Consider the following 20,154-nt stretch of genomic DNA (forward strand, 5'->3'; position numbering starts at 1 on the left):
ATTTTAGAAGCATTTTTTGTTGTTTTTGTTGAAATTGTCTTTACATTTTAAAACAAGGTCAAGTCCTGTAGCAGGTCAAGTCCATCCAATCATTTGCACCAAATTTCAAGCTCATTACCTTTAGCTTCCACAAGCTATAGATAGCAAGCTTGTTGAACATGAATGGCCGTGAAAGGTAGTTTGATTCCGCTGTTGGTGACAATGACGTGCTGCACTCTTCTCTTCCGTGTTCCCCTTGTACCATAAGTGAGGCAGGGCAAGTTAATGTGTATGTGTGGAATGGCTTTGACATTTTTCGGGTTGGATACTTTTAAAATGTAGATTATTCTCGCTCGTTACTTCATAGTTGCCTACCCAAGCTTTAAAGGGCCACTTCGTTGATTTTCAATCTCAGTTATATCATGCTATTATGGGGAGCTAATGCCATCATGGTAGGAAAAAATTTAATCTGCTCTGTGCCTTTGGAGGACGCCATCAGCTTCTCCAATGGGCCCTGGAAGACCTCTGCCAGACTTTCGTAAAATGCCATGGAGGCCAGGGAACTTGCCAAACTACACTTCCTCAATCTAGGACACCCGCCTCCGATGTCATGTCTCGTTCAAAATTGTCAGGTTTGAAATGTAGACTGCAGACCTGAAGATTTTTTAGACGATCCACCGGATCGCCTCTCGCTGGGCCATTCCTTTCAGAGGGAGGGGCACAATGCACGCTGGTGTTGTAGGAATGTAGAATGGGTGAAACCACGAGCTGTTTGTACAACTTTCTCCGCAGCTATGGCGCCAATTTCAAAAATTATTGCTTCTATCTATTACAGAGAACACCAGCTTTGACTGACAGTAGATTTTTCCAAGATGTTAATCATTTACTCCATATGGTCTGTTAAATTTCTGCTTTCTTTCTTTCTAATAGACAGCCACAGTTTGGTTATAGGCACCAGAACTAATTGGAAAGTAAGGTTTAGTAAGTAGGTTTAGGAAAGTTGATGGTTTGAGTTATAATAATGCATTAGCTGTGAAGTGTTGTTCCACATGGAACACGATGTTCTCCTGGGTAAAAGAAAATGAGTGTTCTGGCAGAAAGCCCGGGGGGGGGGCTCACTTCTCCTGCAACCCAGATTGTCAGAGAGCTTGCTGAAGATTGCACTGCTACATCCTGCAAAACTACACCCATGTGTGAAATATCGTGTTTTAATGGATTCTCTTTGTCAGGATGTCTTGAGGCTGTAGCCTTTTTTTTATTTTACTACATCCTGACGCCCAATTCTCATTAAGTTGGGCAGCTATCTGGTTGATATCTTGTTATCTGATTCTGGCATTTGCTTTTAATGTTCACTCTCATTTAAGCATTGTGTGCTTTGATGAGTGGACATTTGAAACATTAACTTAAAAGCTATGTTAAAGCCAATTTAAAGGCAAAAGCTGGGCATGCCCAGTGACAGTCCCTGTATATCTCCCCTTATTTTCTGTCTACCTTAATAGGATCAGCTATCCAAGGATGAGATACGCAAAGATTAACTTAAAAAATGGAGATGCTTATTTCACATCAGTATGGTCAGTTGGACATGCACCAATCGTTAACAACTGTGAATCAATCAATCAATCCATCCTGCCTTCTTCCCTCAGTGAGGAGGACGCTGCTGCAGTGTACAAGGCTGCTCGCTTCCTCAACATGACGGGCTCGGGCTACGTGTGGCTGGTGGGCGAGCGGGAGATGTCGGGTAAAGCCCTGAGCGAGGCGCCAGACGGTACGTTTCATCCAGCGGAGATCAGTGGGAATACACGAGTTAACCCCCCCGGCTTTATTGAGAGGCCGATCATAACGCCTCCAGGATTAGTTGGATTAACCGTTTAACGATGGATGCATTACATGATTAACTGCATAACCGCTTGTTTTGTGTTGAGCGTTTAAACGTTTAAGCATTATATGTTTAAAGGTTTAAATGTACCGTATAACTGCAGTAGAGTTTTTAGTGTAAATGTCTATAACCTGGATTATCCAAAGGTCAATTCATTGTGCTACTCTGCCGTATTAATACCCTGGTTTCTAATGAATTATGAAGGGAGAGGTTTGGGACAGATAGCTGATAGAATGGTAAGCTACAACAGAGTTTCTTGTCTCTATTCCTGGGTTTTTTCACACAAGTCTCTCACAGTATTTTAACACTTTGTTGTCACAAATGTCGAGCGTCTTTCCCTACGGGCACTCTGACACAACCAACCCCCGCAGAGTGTTTGTGTCCTGTCCTGTCCAGTCTCTTCCACTTTCACTGCAGCTTCTTTCAGGAGTCTGCAAGACTTGAGGGACCTGGTTGCAATCAGAAAACTTAGCTGAAGTTGGATTATTGCTTGGTTTAAACTTAGGTCTGATGGTATTTTTGTTTGTCCCTAACACAAAAACTACTTTGCCTGTGCTGTTTCCTAAACGTTAGCTGGTAGGGCAGAAAAAATAGATCCAACTTCAAGGGACTCTTTACACATGCTGTGAAAAGGTTATCAGTGGCAACATCAGGATAATGATCCATGTATTCTGTTGCCTTGTCTCATAAATCACAAGATGTGTAGATTTTATTTTAGTTATCTTCCTTGAGATTACCAGGCAAAGAAGGTGGATCATGCCGCTGATGTCTGACCTTTATCCAGGATGTCTAAACTGGAGGCCCTATAAGTTTTTATTCCACTTTGTGCATTGCAAAAGGATCCTGAGAGGCGGCGTACTTGGCTCGGGTTGGTGATTATCTTTTTTTTTTCCTGTTGGCCTGGTCTCAGGTCTGATCGGCCTCCAGCTCATCAACGGGAAGAATGAGTCAGCACATATCAATGATGCAGTGGCTGTGGTGGCTCAGTCCATCCAGGAGCTCTTTGAGAAGGAGAACATCACAGAACCCCCGAGAGGCTGCGTGGGCAACACCAACATCTGGAAAACAGGGCCGCTCTTTAAACGGTAAACTGGTGCAGATTTAACACATTATGATCATTTCCTTTTCAATTGACACAGATGATCAAAGCATTATAATGTTTTATAACTCATGGTTGAGGGGCACGGTGATGTCAGTGGTTTGCGCTGTCGCCTCACAGCTACAGGTTCGGATGTAGGAGGCCTTTCTGCGTGGAGTTTATATGTTCTCCCTGTGCATGCATGGGTTCCCTCCCTGGCTTCCTCCCACAGTCCAAAGACATGCCATTAGGTTAATTGGTAACTCTCAAATTGCCCATAGGTGTGAGTGTTAGAGGTCTGTCTCTATGTGTCAGCCCTGTGATTGACTGGCGACCTGTCCAGGATGTACCCCGCCTCTCACCCAATGACAGCTGGGATAGGCTCCAGCCCTCCTGCGACCCTGAACAGGATAAGCGGTATAGATAATGGATGGATGGTTTGTTTGGGGATTAAACAATGATAGACTCTCCCTCCTCCTACAGCATACCATTTTTAATCCTCTATTTTATTCTAAACGGAACCATAAATCACAAACAGAACATCATGCTATTGAAGAAGACTTAAAGCTTGCATAATGAGGTCATAAACTCATTAGGAAAATGTTGACTGAGGTCATATCTAGACTGAGAAGTAGGTTAATTTTTCTCATCTGCCTCCATACAATTGGACATCTGTTACCGGGAATCTCCCCCTGCTGGCCATTGGAAAGAATGCAGGTTTGAGGCACTTCTGCATCGGCTTCACTTTCGAAACAAGTTTATGTTTACAGATAACATTACAAAATTAACAAATTATTATGACAACCAACTTTATAAAAGAGCAATACTGGACAAAACTTTTTCTATGACGCGAGGGAACTATTTTAGACACTGAACTCGAAATTGCTCCCGAAGGCCGAGCTAATGGCATATGAACGAGCGTGAATGGTTAAATCCTGAATGGAGATTTGCACTTTGCATAGCAGCCTCTGCCAACAGTGTGAATGTGTGTGTGAAAGGGTGAATGTGACATGTAGTGTAAAAGCATTTTAAGTGCTAGAAAAGTACTATACTGTATAAGTGTAGTCCATTTTAGAACGGGCTTAAGATAAACTTCAAGTCTGACATACTACAGCCAGATGCACATGCATTAAGTTTGTTCGATTTCTGCTTGGTTGAGTCTAAAGTGTGCATGTCAAAGGTGAACTAATCAATATTAGTAATAGTAACAATTAATCAGCCCTACAGTTCCCCTCAGTCACTGAAATCTTTCCTGTTTTGGCATCTTTGTCTGGATGTAAAGCTTCCATTGAGAAGAACAGGCTTATTAGAGTTCTCACAATGTGCCAGAAACGCTCCATTTAATATCCAAATGATGCAAATAAGTAAAGACTGACCCAGTTAGAGTCTTTTTGCATTAGCATAAAAAAATAATGCACTGCTGCCAAACAGATGTTGTGACAAAAACAGCAGATAACATCAAACCTCAATAACCACAGCAACAACTAAACTGTGCTAAATCAGTTTTTCCACATGGCCTGAACTGAGAGGCCTTACACAAACTGCACTTTAACACCTCATAGATCACACATGTTATCCATGCATGAACACATGAGCACTTATTCAAGCAGATAATATTTTTTCATTTGCATGCCTCAGGGTGTTGATGTCATCTAAATACCCAGAGGGCCTCACAGGACGCGTGGAGTTCAACGACGACGGAGACAGGAAGTATGCCCACTACAGTATCCTCAACTACCAGAAGAGTCGACTCATTCAAGTCGGCATTTACAACGGGACACAGGTAATCTGACACACAGAGACAACTCTGGCCTATTTGACATAACTTATTAATTAAGTAAATAACTTTTAAAAACCACTGACTGTTCTGTACTTACGGCCCCGATGTGCGTCATATCTGCATCATATCTGCACAGTCATCCTCTTTTTTTATCCAAACTGGACTGCAGCTCCAGTTTTCTATCTTTAGTGCGATGCAACTAATGTAGGGCAACTCCACAATCCCTAGTCAGGGCAAAATAAGTAATCAGGTCTGCCAAAGCTACCGCTGCATTCTGTCACAATGAATCTGAGTGATATTTCAAATATTAACATTTTTTATTGCTGTAATGAATTGGATAGTACATAAAAAATTAACAACTGAATGCAGAGAGGGCAAGAGAGAATATGGCTTGTTAAATACGGCTCAAAGCCAGTGTTTCACTGCCCTCTCTGGCTTAAAATTAATAGTCTCTGACCGCAGCCTGCATGCCTGATGAGAAGTCAGACTACTTGAGGTCAGCATAAACAATTTTTTCAAGGTTTGTTAAATTACTCTTTTGAAACTACCCATTGATTTTGCAAGGATTAACTGCAGCAGGATCACTTAACCTTCCAGTTGGATCAAGCTTTCTGATTAGCTTGGTGTGTTTTTCTGGTTTTCTGGAGGATTGTAGATTTGTCTTGATTTATCTAAGTATGTTCGATGTACAGCTCTGAGAGAGAATTAAGAGACCACTCCAAATTTTCCTCAAATCTGAACCACATTAAAAACCTCCTGAATGTGATCAAGAGGAAGATGGATGGTCACGAGCCATCAAACAAAGCCGAGCTGCTTTATTTTTTGCACCAACATCATCCAACAGCAATGTGGCAGCCTGGTGGAGAGCATGCCAAGATGCATGAAAGCTGTTATTAAAAACCAGGTTATTCCACCAAATAGTTAAAACATTAATATTCTGTTGTTTAAACATGAAAATGAACTTGTTTTCTTTGCATTATTCGAGCTCTGAAAAACATGTTTCGGTTTCTTAACTGGTCGTCATTTTCGGCAAAGGTAGGAGAAATGTTGTTTACAATAAAACAAAAGTTAAACCTATAAATAGAAGAACCCGAGACAAACATTTTTTTGCAGTGGTCTCCTTGTTTTTCCCGGAGCTGTCTGTAAAATGCAGACATTTAACATTTTTATGTCCTTTGTGAAATCCAGTGAACGCATCTGCAGCTGAAAACATCTGTCATGAATTAACTCTCCATTAGTAGAAGTAAATGAAAATGATCCTTTCTCATAGATAACCACAGCATCATCTGACAAAGGAAAAGAAGGGACAAACTGTTAAATATCTGTTTCAGATAATAAAGTTATGTTATTTAATTCTTTAGTACACAGGAGTAAGACCCTTTAGTGCAAAGGAGGTGAAGGATGTTGTCTCTGTTCTTTATGGCGGTGTCGTGTTGGTGGTAGTAATGTACCTCTTCAGCTGGTTTGCCAAATGCTAATAAACAAATACAAATCTATTCCCACTTAGCTCACAGTGAGAACCTTCCAGTCACAACATGAACAACCTGCATGTCAAATATAAAGAACCTGTTTGAGAACTGACTACTACACAGGCTACACAATATTTGATGCCTAATGCTAACCTTTGACCTTATTAAGTCCAGTCAAGGCAGATGGCTGTTCAACATGAGCCTGGTTCTGTTTTTCCTTGCCACTGTTGCCAAATGTTGCTAAGTGCTACTCATGGTGGATTCATGTTGGGTCTCTCTCTAAATAACATAAAAAGGATTACGGTCTAGACCTGCTCTTTTTGTAAAGCGTCTTGAGATAAGAAAAAAAGAAGTATGGTGGCGCCTGGAAAGGAACCAAGCCTTCAGACCTGGCTTAGAAAACAGGTCTTTACAATATCAAATATATTTCACTGAAGCTCAGTCAACCGAGCGAACTTCACCTACTAAAGAAGACAGTGAGATGCAGTGGAAAGCTCTGGGAAAAGCTACTTCATTCAAAATTATAGTCATTTGTAGCCAAGTGGTGTAGATCTGTGAGTCTGCACTGGAGCTTGCTGGCAATAGGTGTGATAATAACAAGTTCCTGAAAGCCTCAGGTATGATGCATAAGTCAGAGGTCCCTGAAGTACATAAAAGAAGCGCTGAGCTGTGGTTACATAAAGCTGACTCATTAGCGAAGCTCACCCACAGTGTTGGAGCCTCATCAGCAGCATGCCTTCTGTCAGCAATCACCTATAATACTGTACACGTGTGTGGCATCCCTGCAGGTGGTAATGAACAATCAGCGAAAGATCATCTGGCCCGGAGGAGAGACAGAGAAACCACAGGGCTTCCAGATGTCCACTCGATTAAAGGTAGGGAGCCTTCTTCAATGTGACATTCATGTCCACACAGATAGAGGACGGACCTCGGCTGATACACTCGTGTTGGACAGTGCGCTGACATTTTATTCTCAGAGGGGAGTGAAGTTAATCTATGCTCATAGCGGCAGCCGTGATGTATTTGTTATGACTTTCATCTCTTTAAATTTGTCATAGGCCGGCGAAGAAGCTCTCATCTGTATCCTTGTCGGTTATTTTACATTCATCTGTCGGTCTCTGTGCATCCATGTGTATCTGGGGGTTTGTACGTGTTTTTTTGTGTATTTCTTGGGTTTTTCCAAGTTTTTCTTTCCTCTCTTGCTGTGCCGCAGTGAAGTCCCTCGGGATCGACCGGCTCTAGCTCTGACTATGTGATAAACAGCTTTCTGTCCCGTCTGTTGTAGATAGTGACGATACACCAGGAGCCATTTGTGTATGTGAAACCCACTCAGCCGGATGGAACATGCCACGAGGAAATGACATTAAATGGAGTCTTAATTAAAAAGGTTATCTGCACTGGGCCCAATGAGACCATCCCAGGTAACACATCAGGGACGTTTATATTATCACTGTGCTTTTACTGCACCCGCCAAACACCCACTGGAGATGCATACATATATATGCAGTAGGTATCTATATATGTATGCATGTAGCTGAGTGTGCCATTCAGAATGAGAGGTTGCTGGGAGATGCTTGGCGTGTGTGCTGTGCGTGGCAAACGGCGTGATTGTGTGTGTGGTCGTCTGCAGTGCACCGTGTCACGCATTTCGTTCCGTCTACGTGCGCCGCCATCGGATTAAAAACAAAAACTCCAACATGTTTCCTCAAGAGTGATTGTAACTTGCAAACTGTTGCTGGTTTGATTACAGGACGCCCAATTGTACCCCAGTGTTGTTATGGATTCTGTATTGATCTCCTGATCAAGTTGGCTATGACCATGAACTTCACCTACGAGGTGCATCTGGTGGCTGATGGGAAATTTGGAACTCAAGAGCGCGTAAGTTTTTGTTGTTATATGTTTCTTTGTTTTATTCTATGAAAGAAGTAGATGTAGACTTTTGGTTTCAAAACTAAAGCCATTTTAGAAGTTCCTGCATTTTGCCTAATGGCCAGCAGGGGCGAACTTACTGGTTGCAAAAAGAAGTCCACTTGTAGGAAACCTAATGGGAAAATGACCCCGCTTCTCAGTTGAATTTTGATCCCAGTCAACATTTTCCTAATCAGTTTATGGTCTCAGTTGTTAGTCTGAAGTAATTTTCAATACAGCATGATTGAAACATAGTCCCACTGAGAATAAAATAGATGATAAAGCAGGGTAAGCTTTAGGGCATGGGTAATCTCTATTTATTATTCTATATATCTATTTATTTTTCTCGAATGCAGAATTGATCGATCCAATCTCCATTCAACGAGCATTTTAAAAGTAGTTTTCTTCTCCTCTCTTCACAAGAAAAACTTTTCTTTTTCTGCAAACAATGCAGCACGCGGAAAAGGAAGTCTTGACTGGAATCCAGTGTTATAGGCAATCTGAAAGTTCCATATTTGTAATGTGTGAGTAACAAAAAATCACTTGAAACCAACTCGGAAACCACCAGAAAAAAACGAGAGCATGTCCTCAGTGCTGGAGAGGTATCATGGTGTCAAGCTAAACAAACAAGGCACCTCAAAACTGGAGAACACTTCTCATGTCCTTCAGTGAGTGAGCTGACAAATTCCTGAAAATAGCAAACTTATTTTGATATGTAAGCCAGAGGCAGTCCCAAAAAAGCAGAGCATGTCCAGAACTCTTATCCCCACTAGGCTTAACCCAAATCCTGAAGGCCTGGAAACATTCTGTGGTCTAGACGACAGCAGGTTGACAGCTGATTCTCATGTTAACACCTGCCTTCTGGGACTGCAGGTAAACAACAGCAACAAGAAAGAGTGGAATGGCATGATGGGAGAGCTCCTGGGGGGCCTTGCTGACATGATTGTGGCCCCGCTGACTATAAACAACGAACGAGCCCAGTACATCGAGTTCTCGAAACCCTTTAAATATCAAGGTCTCACCATCCTCGTTAAAAAGGTAAGGGTCCACCTTTAGCCCATGTCGTGCGTGGATTGTTCACATTTCGAATCCTGTCCCCTCTTAGGCTGTTTTCATCCCTTGTTGACCGATCACAAATATCAAATCCCCAATGGAACCAACTTATTTTATACCTTTTTTTCCTACAGCACAACTACAGTGTAACACTGTGGTGATACTGAGAACGGGGGGTTATATCCAAGCCAGCAAATGGGGCCCACATGGCTTCAAATGGAGTGGGCTTTTAGGTTGGTGTATGGGCAGAAGAATGGGCTATAACTGTGCAAACCATTTAGACAGCAACAAGTGGTACTGACAGGGTCCAAAGTGGGCTAGAATAATACAATAAATGTTTGTGTATACATGTAGCCCATAAAGAACCCTTCATCAACCAATCTCTAACCAATCCAGGTTAACCCAACAACATGAATATGAGGACAAAAGTGGGTGGCCCCTAGTTGGGTATCCCAGACTGGTGTGTTGGATGCCCTTATAAAACTTTGCATAATAGTATTACAAAAAGAAACTCTCATAAAGGCATCACCAGAAAACTATCTGTATCCGGGAGTTGAATTTATAAGCAGCTGTCATTGGTTCAGGCTGTCTTACAACCTTTATCAAAGGACCTTATCAGATGTTTAAGTACTTACTTTTTAGTGTATTCGCTGGAAATCATACATACTTTACATTACACAGAACCATTATGCAGATGATGCAACTGTATTTTAAAAATCTTAATTAGTTTTTCTTCTGACTCAGGTTTCCACGAGCCTTTACTCAAATCTTTCAGCACACCGCCAGCAAACAGCAACTCTGCATTTATCTTGTCAGTTATGAGTTTGAGGTGATACAGTATTGACTTTTCAAATTGGTCAGCACTTGCTATGATCGTCTTTTCTGTATTTGACTACACAAATCAGGCAAATTCCAAGAGTCTGCTTTAATATTTTCCAGCTGTACAGACATGAAAAGACATAGTAACGCGCCTGTGATAGCAGGAAAAACACAGACAAAAATCTAAAACTGAAACTGCTCTGGAAAAATGTAAAAAGTTCAAAAGTTAAGGAGATAAACTTGGTAATAGACTTTGTTTTTTTCTGTCTCTAAGTCTATAATATGCGAATCTCGAAATAGTTATTGTTTAATCTATAACTAACTGCGGTGTGTGTTTTCAGGAAATTCCTCGCAGTACGCTGGATTCGTTCATGCAGCCGTTCCAAAGCACGCTGTGGCTGCTGGTGGGTCTATCGGTGCATGTGGTGGCGGTGATGCTTTACCTACTAGACCGGTTCAGGTACACGGGGGTCCTGTGTGTGTGTATGGCTGTGCCCATGAATGTCAGTCTATGTGTACTCACCACTGAATGAATGAATGTGTTTGTGTGTGTATGTGTGATCACATACACTCCCGCGCGCTGAAGATCTTCCCTCGTTGTGGACTCGAAGGCCGACAGAGGTGAAGATTGGCTCCAATCATCCCACCGCTCTGTCCATGTGCAGCTGTCTTTGTCTGTTTTCCTTCTCAGTTTGTCTCCCTTTCTTGCTTATGCTCGCTCATTTTTCAGTTTCCTTCCCTGCCTGGGGTCGCCTGGGTTTTCCTCCGATAAAGGTTCTTCTTGGTGATATCTAATTTTATCTCCTGCAACCCTCCCAATTTCTTCCCTCCAGCCCGTTTGGAAGATTTAAAGTAAACAGTGAAGAAGAAGAAGAAGATGCCCTCACCTTATCATCTGCCATGTGGTTCTCCTGGGGAGTGTTGCTGAACTCTGGAATAGGAGAAGGTGGGCTGAGAAGAGAAATTAAAAAGGCGTCCCTGTAAAATCTCCAAATCATCATTTATTTAGCAGTAAATGTTGCCTTTTTCCCAGAACATTGTAATGCTGTCGAGTACTTCAGTCTTCACACAGTTGTGCATGTGTAAAAAGACCAGAATCAAGGCGTTTGGGGCTCGAGGTGTTGGCTCACTGTCATGTTTTTCTTTTAGGATGACAAATTAAGTCCTTTGAAATCACATTTTGTAAAGACAGACATTGCTGCCTGCAGCTTTTCTTTTAATAGTTTGGACCTGTTACTTCGACTTATTTCATTTGTCTTGCAGCATTTCCATTACATGTGTAACATTTTAGAGGACAATTTTTGTTGCGTATTCTTTTTGTTTTCTTTTTGTCCTCAACTCAATATATGAATTGTTTTTTTAATTTACAGTACTATAAAGGTTAATGCGAGGTTTGCCATAGAAGTAGTATTAATCGCAGAAATAACAGTATTAGTTATTTTTAGTTATGAGTTGTAGAATGGAAACAGAAGTATCCAGCTTAATAACAATTAGCAATCAAAAATTACTGAGCTTAAAGATGAAACTTGAACTCGCCACACAGGTGCCCCGCGCAGCTTCTCAGCGAGAATCCTGGGCATGGTGTGGGCTGGATTTGCCATGATCATTGTGGCTTCTTATACTGCCAACCTGGCTGCCTTCCTGGTGTTGGACCGGCCTGAGGAGCGCATCACCGGCATCAATGACCCAAGGGTGAGAACAGGATGATTCCTGCACATTTTGATCCATGTAAAAACGCTGGCAATACTTTGCATCAAGGTTGGAAATCCTGTACTGGCGGATTGCTTAACTAATGCATGACTCGAGATGATTTCATGTAGAATTAATGCAGGCTATATCATAAATGTATAATTATGATATCATTCATTGATTTGCGATGAAATTAGCTGGATTTTAGTTACAAAGAAATTGTACCCGCTGTCTTAGAAATTTGAAGCTTTGTTTACAATTAAACATTTTGACCGAACATATTAACTCAAAATGACTAACAATTGTTAATGTTGCAGGAATTTTTTACATCCAGCATTCATTAATTTTGAGTCATGTTAGTTAAGCATATACTCAGGATATTATTCATACCCTTATTGTAAAGTAAAAAAATAATACATCCATATGAAACTACAAAATATAAGTATAGTTATTTGTCTTAAATACTCAACTGTTAATACCTTATCCCTGTCTTCTCATACAGCTGAGAAACCCATCGGACAAGTTCATCTACGCCACGGTGAAGCAAAGCTCCGTGGACATCTACTTCCGGCGGCAGGTGGAGCTTAGCACCATGTACCGCCACATGGAGAAGCACAACTATGAGAGTGCCGCCGAGGCCATCCAGGCCGTGCGTGACAAGTGAGTCTCGGCCAGGCCGGGCCGACCAGAGCACGTGTCGGCCGGCTGCTCGACTAATCAGGCACACAGATTAGGGCCAGACCAGTCAGTTTAGAAGGGGGGGACATGGACCTCTGGACCAGATGGAAGCGGCAGGACTTAACTGCGGCCTTCCCTCTGATCCGGGCCCATCGCCTGGCCAAGACAGAGTTCAAGGGACAGGAACAAGTGTGGACGTGTCACCAGCACTGACACCAGTGTGAGGTTAAGCTAACATTGAGTGGAGGAGCACCCTTTTTCAGGTTTTACCCAGAGGAACATCTTTGAGATGGGGGGAATCCAATGGGGGACGCGCCCTCACCCATCTGGCATTGGATTTCTTTTGGGACATAAGCAGCCGTAGAGATTGCTGGTAAACGCTGAATGACACACAAGATCTGGTGTGCGAGAGAGAGAAGGGTGGGAGCCGTAAATGTGTATGTAAATCATTGTACTGTCGCACCGTAACCCCCTCCTTCCCCTCCTCCCTCCTCCCTCCTCCCTCCTTCCTCCTCCTCCTCCTCCCTCCCCCTCCCCCACAGCAAGCTGCATGCTTTCATCTGGGACTCTGCGGTGCTGGAGTTTGAAGCCTCGCAGAAGTGCGACCTGGTGACCACGGGAGAGCTGTTTTTCCGTTCGGGCTTTGGCATAGGCATGCGCAAGGACAGCCCCTGGAAACAGAATGTGTCCCTGGCCATTCTCAGGTCTGTCCCAGCCGAAGCTGCATTACTCGTATGACTTTTTTTGTTTCTTATTAATATGATTTTCTGGTCACGTTTTGACCTTTTATAGCCATCCGATACATCGCCTTATGTCACATCTTCTCTCTCTGTATCTCCCCTCTCCTGCCTCCTGCTGTCTGTTTGTCTCTGTCAAGTGTTTGTCTGTTTGTCACTTGTCCTGCTGTCTCAGTTTCATTTGTGTTTGCAATCTGGGAGTGAGCGGCTCGAATATATCTTCGGTAGGGGTGTGTGTTAACTTTGTCACCTCTCTCCCCACCTTCCCTAACCCCCTGCAGTTCTCATGAGAACGGCTTCATGGAAGACCTAGATAAAACCTGGGTGAGATACCAGGAGTGTGACTCAAGGAGCAATGCCCCAGCCACACTCACCTTTGAAAACATGGCAGGTATGGTCCATATCGCGTAGAGAAAGCGTTAAAAGTGATTGGACAAAAACTGCAGTGGTAAGGTACTGTAGCGCTTTTTTGTCCAATACCTTTACAAAATCGTTGTTCTAGTGTAGGAGTGGGTTCTCTGTAGTAGTGTGCCGTACAGTATCTTGTGCTGTGGCTTTGTGCGGTTGTGGTTTTTAATTAATATTGTGTGGTTTTTAGTCGCCGTCCTAAGTCAGATTCGGTTGATAAAGTAGGGGGTGACCACTGAGCATAACCAAGCGTTCATTCTCAGTGGAAGCGGCGGCGTTTGTACCTTACCTGCTCACATATCTCCACCTCTGCTCTGTTTCTGTCCGTCTCTCCCTCCCCACAGGTGTCTTCATGCTGGTGGCTGGAGGCATAGCAGCCGGGATCTTCCTCATCTTTATTGAAATCGCCTATAAACGCCATAAAGACGCCCGCAGGAAGCAGATGCAGCTAGCCTTTGCGGCCGTCAATGTCTGGAGGAAGAACCTGCAGGTAGGATTGATCCCCTCCGCCCGCTCACACACAGGGTGGAATGTTCTGAAGCTTTGTTGCGAGAAACCCATCAAAGCCCCCTCTATACTGGGGTTTGATTCTATCTCTGAGCCTCTAGGAGCTTTTCACTGTGTACACCTGTGGTGGTAAGACTGCCAAGATCACAGTATGACAAACTGTGATCTCTGATGCCTTCATGCACTATAAGGCATGCTCAGTTACTAAAACAGTTACTAGAGGCCAACAGCGCCCGTGTCTCTTCTGTGTGCCTGCAGGAGAATAAGGAGGCCTCTGGAAGTCAAGCTGTGGCTGGAACCCCCTCATTAGTATGTAACTAACCTCTCACTGTTAGAGTAACAATAAGATAATTGACCTCGTGACCCTCTAACATCTTGAACATCCGACTTTAAACTTCACCTTCCACGTCCATGGCATGAACTAGTGTTTTCTAAGCTGCTGCTGCTGATAGGCTTCATGATGTCAGATGATGTGGACATGGAAGCCAAAGAAAAGCAGCAACTGCCCTGCCATAAAAACTCAAATAAGGGTGATTACTGTTCAGTTGATCGCTTCATGATTGATTTCTGTCACTCTCCACTCAGTCATATTAACAGCAGCCAGGAGCTAGCAATACAAATAGAGCATAAAGATTAAAATCAATTCCCCAGCTCGATCACACCACAGCGACTCCCCCAGTTTAACCAGTATAACTGTTGTTCATGCCTCCTTCTCTACTTTAGCGACTGTAATGCAGACTCCATATAATAGTTGAACTAACCTTGCATTCTAGAGGCTTCATATAATTCAATGTATGCAGGAAGAGGTGTCAATTTAAAGTTTCACCTGAAGTTTTCATGCCATGCAGTTAGTTTTGGTTTGATATGCTGGGCTCTCAGGATATCTGCTCCTGAAACTTCTGCAACCCAACTAGCAAAATTATGGGGAATGTAATTCTAGATATCTGCATAGCAAGATTCTGCTACTTTTCTTTTTTGTAATATGAGCAAACCAACCCCTTACGCTACAGTCAGGCAATAAGGAACTCCCCTCAGTCATTGAAGAACATGATTTGCCCCCTGTACTCAGATGCAATGAAACATAGCTGTGAAGCGTTGGAGCCCCCCCTCCTCCACACACACACACGCCTACCCTTCCTTTCCTCTTGATTGTTTCACTCCCTGATTGAGTCCCCTGGAGGTAAAGGGGTTGCCAGTCACACTGTGAGTCTGTGATGTGGCCCTGGCAGCCTGTCTGCAGACTCTCCATAAACCCTGAACCAAAGCTCAGTGTTTGGCCCTGCTGAATAGAGCCAGCAGGGCTGGAGGAAGGTACGGTATAAAATCACAAGTGCCTGTCAGCAATGTCATTCTGAGAGTGTCTGCCATCGACCTGACAACTGTTTGTCACTGTCGTGAGTGTCCTCATATGGATGTGCGTCCTCTAGGCGCATACAGCAGGCGAATGCATGCAGGGCAGGCGGCACTGAGAAAGGAGAGGGACACAATAAACTGCCTGTAAACCAGCGAGTTTCATATCCATGTCAGCGATGATCGTGTTGAGTTCTTTGCTCCGCTGAACAAAGACGGCTCATGCATGCTCATCTTGCTCATCGACCGTCACTGTGGGCCCTGGAGCTAAAATAACGGACACACACAATCTTCACTGCCCTAAATAGCAATAACTTGCATGCAAGAATCGCAGAGGAAGCCCATGAAGTCAAATCAAGCTCATACAATCTGCTCTGTTCTGCGGGAATATTGTTGAGTAAATTATTCATACTGTTTGGGTGCATTCATTTAATTTGTCTCGGTGATGTAATTGACACAAATTTAAAGTGACAGCTGGGTTCTGTAGAACACAAATACATCACGGTGGAAAATTTAACATCTCAGTTTATGTGGCCTCCTCCTTTCTTAGGACAGCAAGCGCTGAACCCGGAGTCCCATTGTTGGCATCATTTTGACCGCTTGTTTGGTGTTCGTAATGTAATTATGTGCTTATGTACTGCCTCAGGTTAGTGCAGCACTGTGCAGTACTGTGCACCCACACATATTTAAACATAGAGATGTAACCTGAGAGAACGTGCACTTCTGACTAACACAAATCTGTTGGTGCAGAACATCCCTCATCCTCTGCAGGCTGACACTATCTCTACATGCTGTTTATGCTTAAAAGCCCTTAATATATGAGTTAATTTACCACCAGAACGGCAATCATTTTAAAAGGCTTTACACTGAAGTAAAGATGCATGCATTGTTAGAAGTGCATGTCTAATATATTTCAGCTTTTAAGAGCTCTAGCCACAGAGATGTAGTGGGGGAGAGCTATTTAATCTCATTATGTGCAAATTTATATTTTTGTAAGATAATAAAGCAACATTTTTGATGCTGATTTAAATCTTTATGATATAAATTTGAATTTTTTATTAAATAAAGTAAGTACACTTTGTAATAGATGGTCTCTGTAGCCACACATACCAGCCACAAAAACTGTAGTTCCTTGGATTGCCACTTGAGGCTGTCTTCAAAAGCGAATCAATACTTTGCGGCATATTTAAATGCCCAAATTTACCGCAGATATAAACGTGTTAACAACCAGGTACAAAGTACATGTTTTACCTCTTCCATTTAGGTTATATAAGGAGTGTGGTCGCTTTGAGTGACAGGTAGGATCTGCTAATTGTCTGTTTAACGTCACATGAACTTGAAGTCTTGGTGTCTTTTGAGGATTTCTTCATATAAATATCAAAAAACAATATGGTTTGCTGTGTCTTTGATGTTACAAACATATCGTTCCGAGAAGTCTGTAGCTCTTTCAGTTTTTCTCTTACATTGACTTATTTTTGGCAGCACATACAAGGGAAGCTGCATCGAGAAGATGACGGGCCATAGTGATAAGAAGACTGCTTAGTCTCCTGGTTTGTTTCATGTCCCTGCTTGTTGCTCCCATGTGTGACTTGTTAGCTGAGTTTGGCTCAAAAAACAAAAACCAAGATGGTGACGGCCACAATACCAAACTTGAGGGCGACGTCATGATGGTCCACGTTTTGTGCTGTATATGCTATATATCTTAGCAATTAGCTGGTGAATACATCGGAACATGAAGAGATAAAGAGCTCTATGTTTTTTCTCAGCGCTGCTTTGGTCTCTGGTGGAGACCAAAGCAGCGCTAAAAGAGCGTGTGTATCGAGGTCTTGTTGTTGTTTGCTCATGACTTCAAATGACTTTTTCTCTGCGAGTGTTTATCCACCTGAAGTTACTAAAATGTCATTTTTATGTTCAATGCTTGTTTCTGCTTCCTCCTAGTGACCACAGATCAGTTACTACAGGTTTAAAAGTCATGACAGCAATCTTTGTGGTTCTTATTTAATGTGTTCTACAAATTTACATCATACAGATTTATTTCTTTGTTAAACTTCAAATGTTACATATTTCTCTGACCACTGTTTCAGGTTTATTGTTGTTAACCACTACATCACTGAGAGGCTCCACCGTTCTGGCTTTAAGTTTTCAAAACAGACGTTACTCAGAAGTGCACTGTCTGAACAAGACTAAAACTGGTGTCAGCTTGGGATGAAACAGTGTAAGAGACCCTGCTGCGTGATGATAATGCTGCTGTATAATGATGGTGTATAATGATGATGCACTGCAGTAGCTCGCTTCTGTTTCTGACAAGAAACAGGCGGCTGCTGTTCACTATGCGAGTCCCATGCCACGCTTCATCTGATGGTCCAGCATGCCATGCATGGCCGGGACTGAGCACACGCAGCACCTCATCAGGGCTCAGAGCGGCCAGGCTGCACTCCTGCAGTCTCAAATGTGTAAGAAATGGTGGAAAGTAAAGATTAAAAGAAGAGGACTAACGTCACTTTGGTATTGATTTTTCCCTGAACCATGACCAGATAGAAGCATTTGTTATACAGGCTGATTTTCTCCATTTACTAACTTGAGATGTCATTTTCCTACAGGAAAAACATGTTATTTATTATCACCTGCACTAAAATCAAGTGATGTGCACCAAACACTTCCCTGCCAGCTCTCATCTATCCTCAACGCCAGCTAATGCCTGCTCGCCACCTGATATCATGCCACTAGGTTGTTGAGAATAAAGCGCTGGTTGGCGGGGGGGTTGGTGGGTGATACCGGTGTGCCCCAAAAGTGCCTAGTCATGTGACCTGATGAAAGAGGATGTACTGCGAGGCCAGTGCTGGCCAGGATTGATTTGTCATGCTATTTGTTTTGTGTTTTTTACTTATTCTCTGTTTTCCCCTTTTTATTCCTCTCTCCATCCATAAAATGTTTGGCATGTTGAAATTCACACCACACTGCCCCGCCCGCTCAAAGGGCCTCCCTCCCTGCAACTACTCTCTCATCCTTCACTTATACTTTACTAGCATCCATCTCAGAGTGCTTTCTTTTTATAGACTCCATCCTTTTGCACTTTTACTTGGAGCTAGAATATATTTTGCAGCTGCAGTAGATAACCATTCCTTTTCAAACCTTATTTTCTTATGCACTCCACCTCATTTTCCATCTCATTCCCTTGTGTGTGGGGTGAATTTCCATTATACCATTTTAAGGTATAATGACTAAATGGGCTTCAATTACTGACTATTGTCGCTGCTGTTTTCCCTCTTTGATATGCACATTAGTGGCCTTTGATACTGTAGCTTCTCGACTTTTGATACCTGCCTGGCTTTGGATGTGGATGTTTGCTTTGCTAGTTTTTTTTTTTATTTCTTAAGTATCCGGCCTTTTGGTTCCCTTGGCTTTTGCATAAGGATCTTCTTTAGAGTAATAACGATCAATTGGATGGACATTTATTTTACTTTTCTTTTCTCCCCCTATGCAGCCCTCTTCCTCTCTAGAGACTCAGGATGTAAGAATACCTTAATATGAGTTTCATTTTACTTTTTTGCACACAAACACCCAGTTATTTGTGCTGAGAGTAGCTGTGGGGCACTCTGATGGTACGGGGGAGGGAGGGCACTAAATTGGCTCGCCATCTTGTAAGGATATTGTTACTACGGCTTCCTTTTGTTAACGTTTTTTTCTGCATTTCTAAATGTCTTCCAGTGCTCAGAACCAAGTAGAAAGTATATTCTAGATATTTCATTAAGGCATATTTCTGCTTAGTTGATCCATTTCTAATTTAAGATCTCTTTGTGTGTTGGGATGAAGTGTGTGTGCAGGCGATATCGGGCGTACAGGCTGAATATTTCAGATCCTTAAAGTAGTATAACTTAGCTATCACAACCACTGACATCTTTAATAGCCATCTCTCATTCCAATGCATTTCTAGGGGCCAAGTGAATGTGTCAGCACATTTCTAGAGGACTACTGTGCCATCTTGTGCAGCCCCACTGTGACAATGTCGCATAAAATGTAGATGAATGCCCTCATATCAGACTGAAGAGACTATTTCCACTCTCACGTCTAACAGGCTTTATCCCTCTTTTTCTCCTTCATTGCGTATGTTACATTTCCAAATGCTGTAGTCTTTCTCACAAGGACCCTCCCTCTATTTAGACAAGATAAAGTAAGGTAACTAACTGGGTGGTGGGTTGGTGGTGGTGTTGGGAAGAGCAAATGGGTGAGACTAGAGGCACGGTTTTCACCCCAGCCAGAGGACATGAATAATGTTTTTACATATATTCATTTTAGGATAGGAAAAGTGGTAGAGCAGAGCCCGACCCCAAAAAGAAAGCCTCTTTTAGGTCCATCAGTACCACCCTGGCCTCCAGCATCAAGAGACGTAGGTCCTCCAAAGACACGGTAAGAAGACGAAGAAGCAACATCTTCCCTTGTTTACTCTTCCCTCTCTTTCCTCATCTTCTTCTCCTCCTCCTCCTCCTCCTCCTCCTCGCCTGTCTCTACTTTCTCCTTTCTCTTTGTCTGTCCTCTCTCTTCCGCATCTCCATATTCGACTGCCAGACAGTGCCATGCTCCACTCACCCATTTCCACACGGCTCCGCGGCCTCTGCCAAGTGTCTGTCAAATCACCATCGATCAGCCATCAACCATTTAGCATCTGTAGCTCCTCTACAGGCCCAAGGGCATCAGTGCAGGAACTCAGGTCAGGCCAGGCCAGGAGCTGGGCTCTGAATATGGGGAAGGGATGTCCCTAAGTGTCCAGGATTTGGGGGGTTTTGATGGGATTAGTGGCCTCTTGAGTAGGTGGGCAACAATAG

At 42.9% G+C, this 20,154-nt stretch overlaps 1 protein-coding gene across 8 annotated transcripts in view; it reads left to right on the top strand.

The window, feature by feature from the left end:
- The window catches only part of grin1a (glutamate receptor, ionotropic, N-methyl D-aspartate 1a), a 40,509-nt gene that overhangs the window by 13,347 nt on the left and 7,008 nt on the right, over positions 1-20,154 (top strand). For 2 of the 8 annotated variants that reach the window (XM_069677112.1, XM_069677115.1), the window contains 16 exons: positions 1,623-1,744; positions 2,766-2,940; positions 4,572-4,716; positions 6,971-7,057; positions 7,468-7,612; positions 7,930-8,060; positions 8,964-9,128; positions 10,304-10,422; positions 10,796-10,908; positions 11,506-11,654; positions 12,154-12,311; positions 12,872-13,033; positions 13,348-13,457; positions 13,819-13,964; positions 18,816-18,842; positions 19,628-19,738. In XM_069677112.1, the coding sequence (XP_069533213.1) occupies positions 1,623-1,744; positions 2,766-2,940; positions 4,572-4,716; positions 6,971-7,057; positions 7,468-7,612; positions 7,930-8,060; positions 8,964-9,128; positions 10,304-10,422; positions 10,796-10,908; positions 11,506-11,654; positions 12,154-12,311; positions 12,872-13,033; positions 13,348-13,457; positions 13,819-13,964; positions 18,816-18,842; positions 19,628-19,738 (2,065 nt within the window). Of the gene's footprint in view, positions 1-1,622; positions 1,745-2,765; positions 2,941-4,571; positions 4,717-6,970; positions 7,058-7,467; positions 7,613-7,929; positions 8,061-8,963; positions 9,129-10,303; positions 10,423-10,795; positions 10,909-11,505; positions 11,655-12,153; positions 12,312-12,871; positions 13,034-13,347; positions 13,458-13,818; positions 13,965-14,239; positions 14,291-18,815; positions 18,843-19,627; positions 19,739-20,154 lie in introns of all 8 variants that reach the window. The other 6 variants (XM_069677114.1, XM_069677116.1, XM_069677118.1 and 3 more) reach the window with 4 other exon arrangements.

Source organism: Semicossyphus pulcher, unplaced genomic scaffold (genome assembly GCF_022749685.1).
Source record: "Semicossyphus pulcher isolate SPU_LCO1_2020_fin unplaced genomic scaffold, fSemPul1.0.p SCAF_28, whole genome shotgun sequence".
Taxonomy (NCBI): Eukaryota; Metazoa; Chordata; class Actinopteri; order Labriformes; family Labridae; genus Semicossyphus; species Semicossyphus pulcher.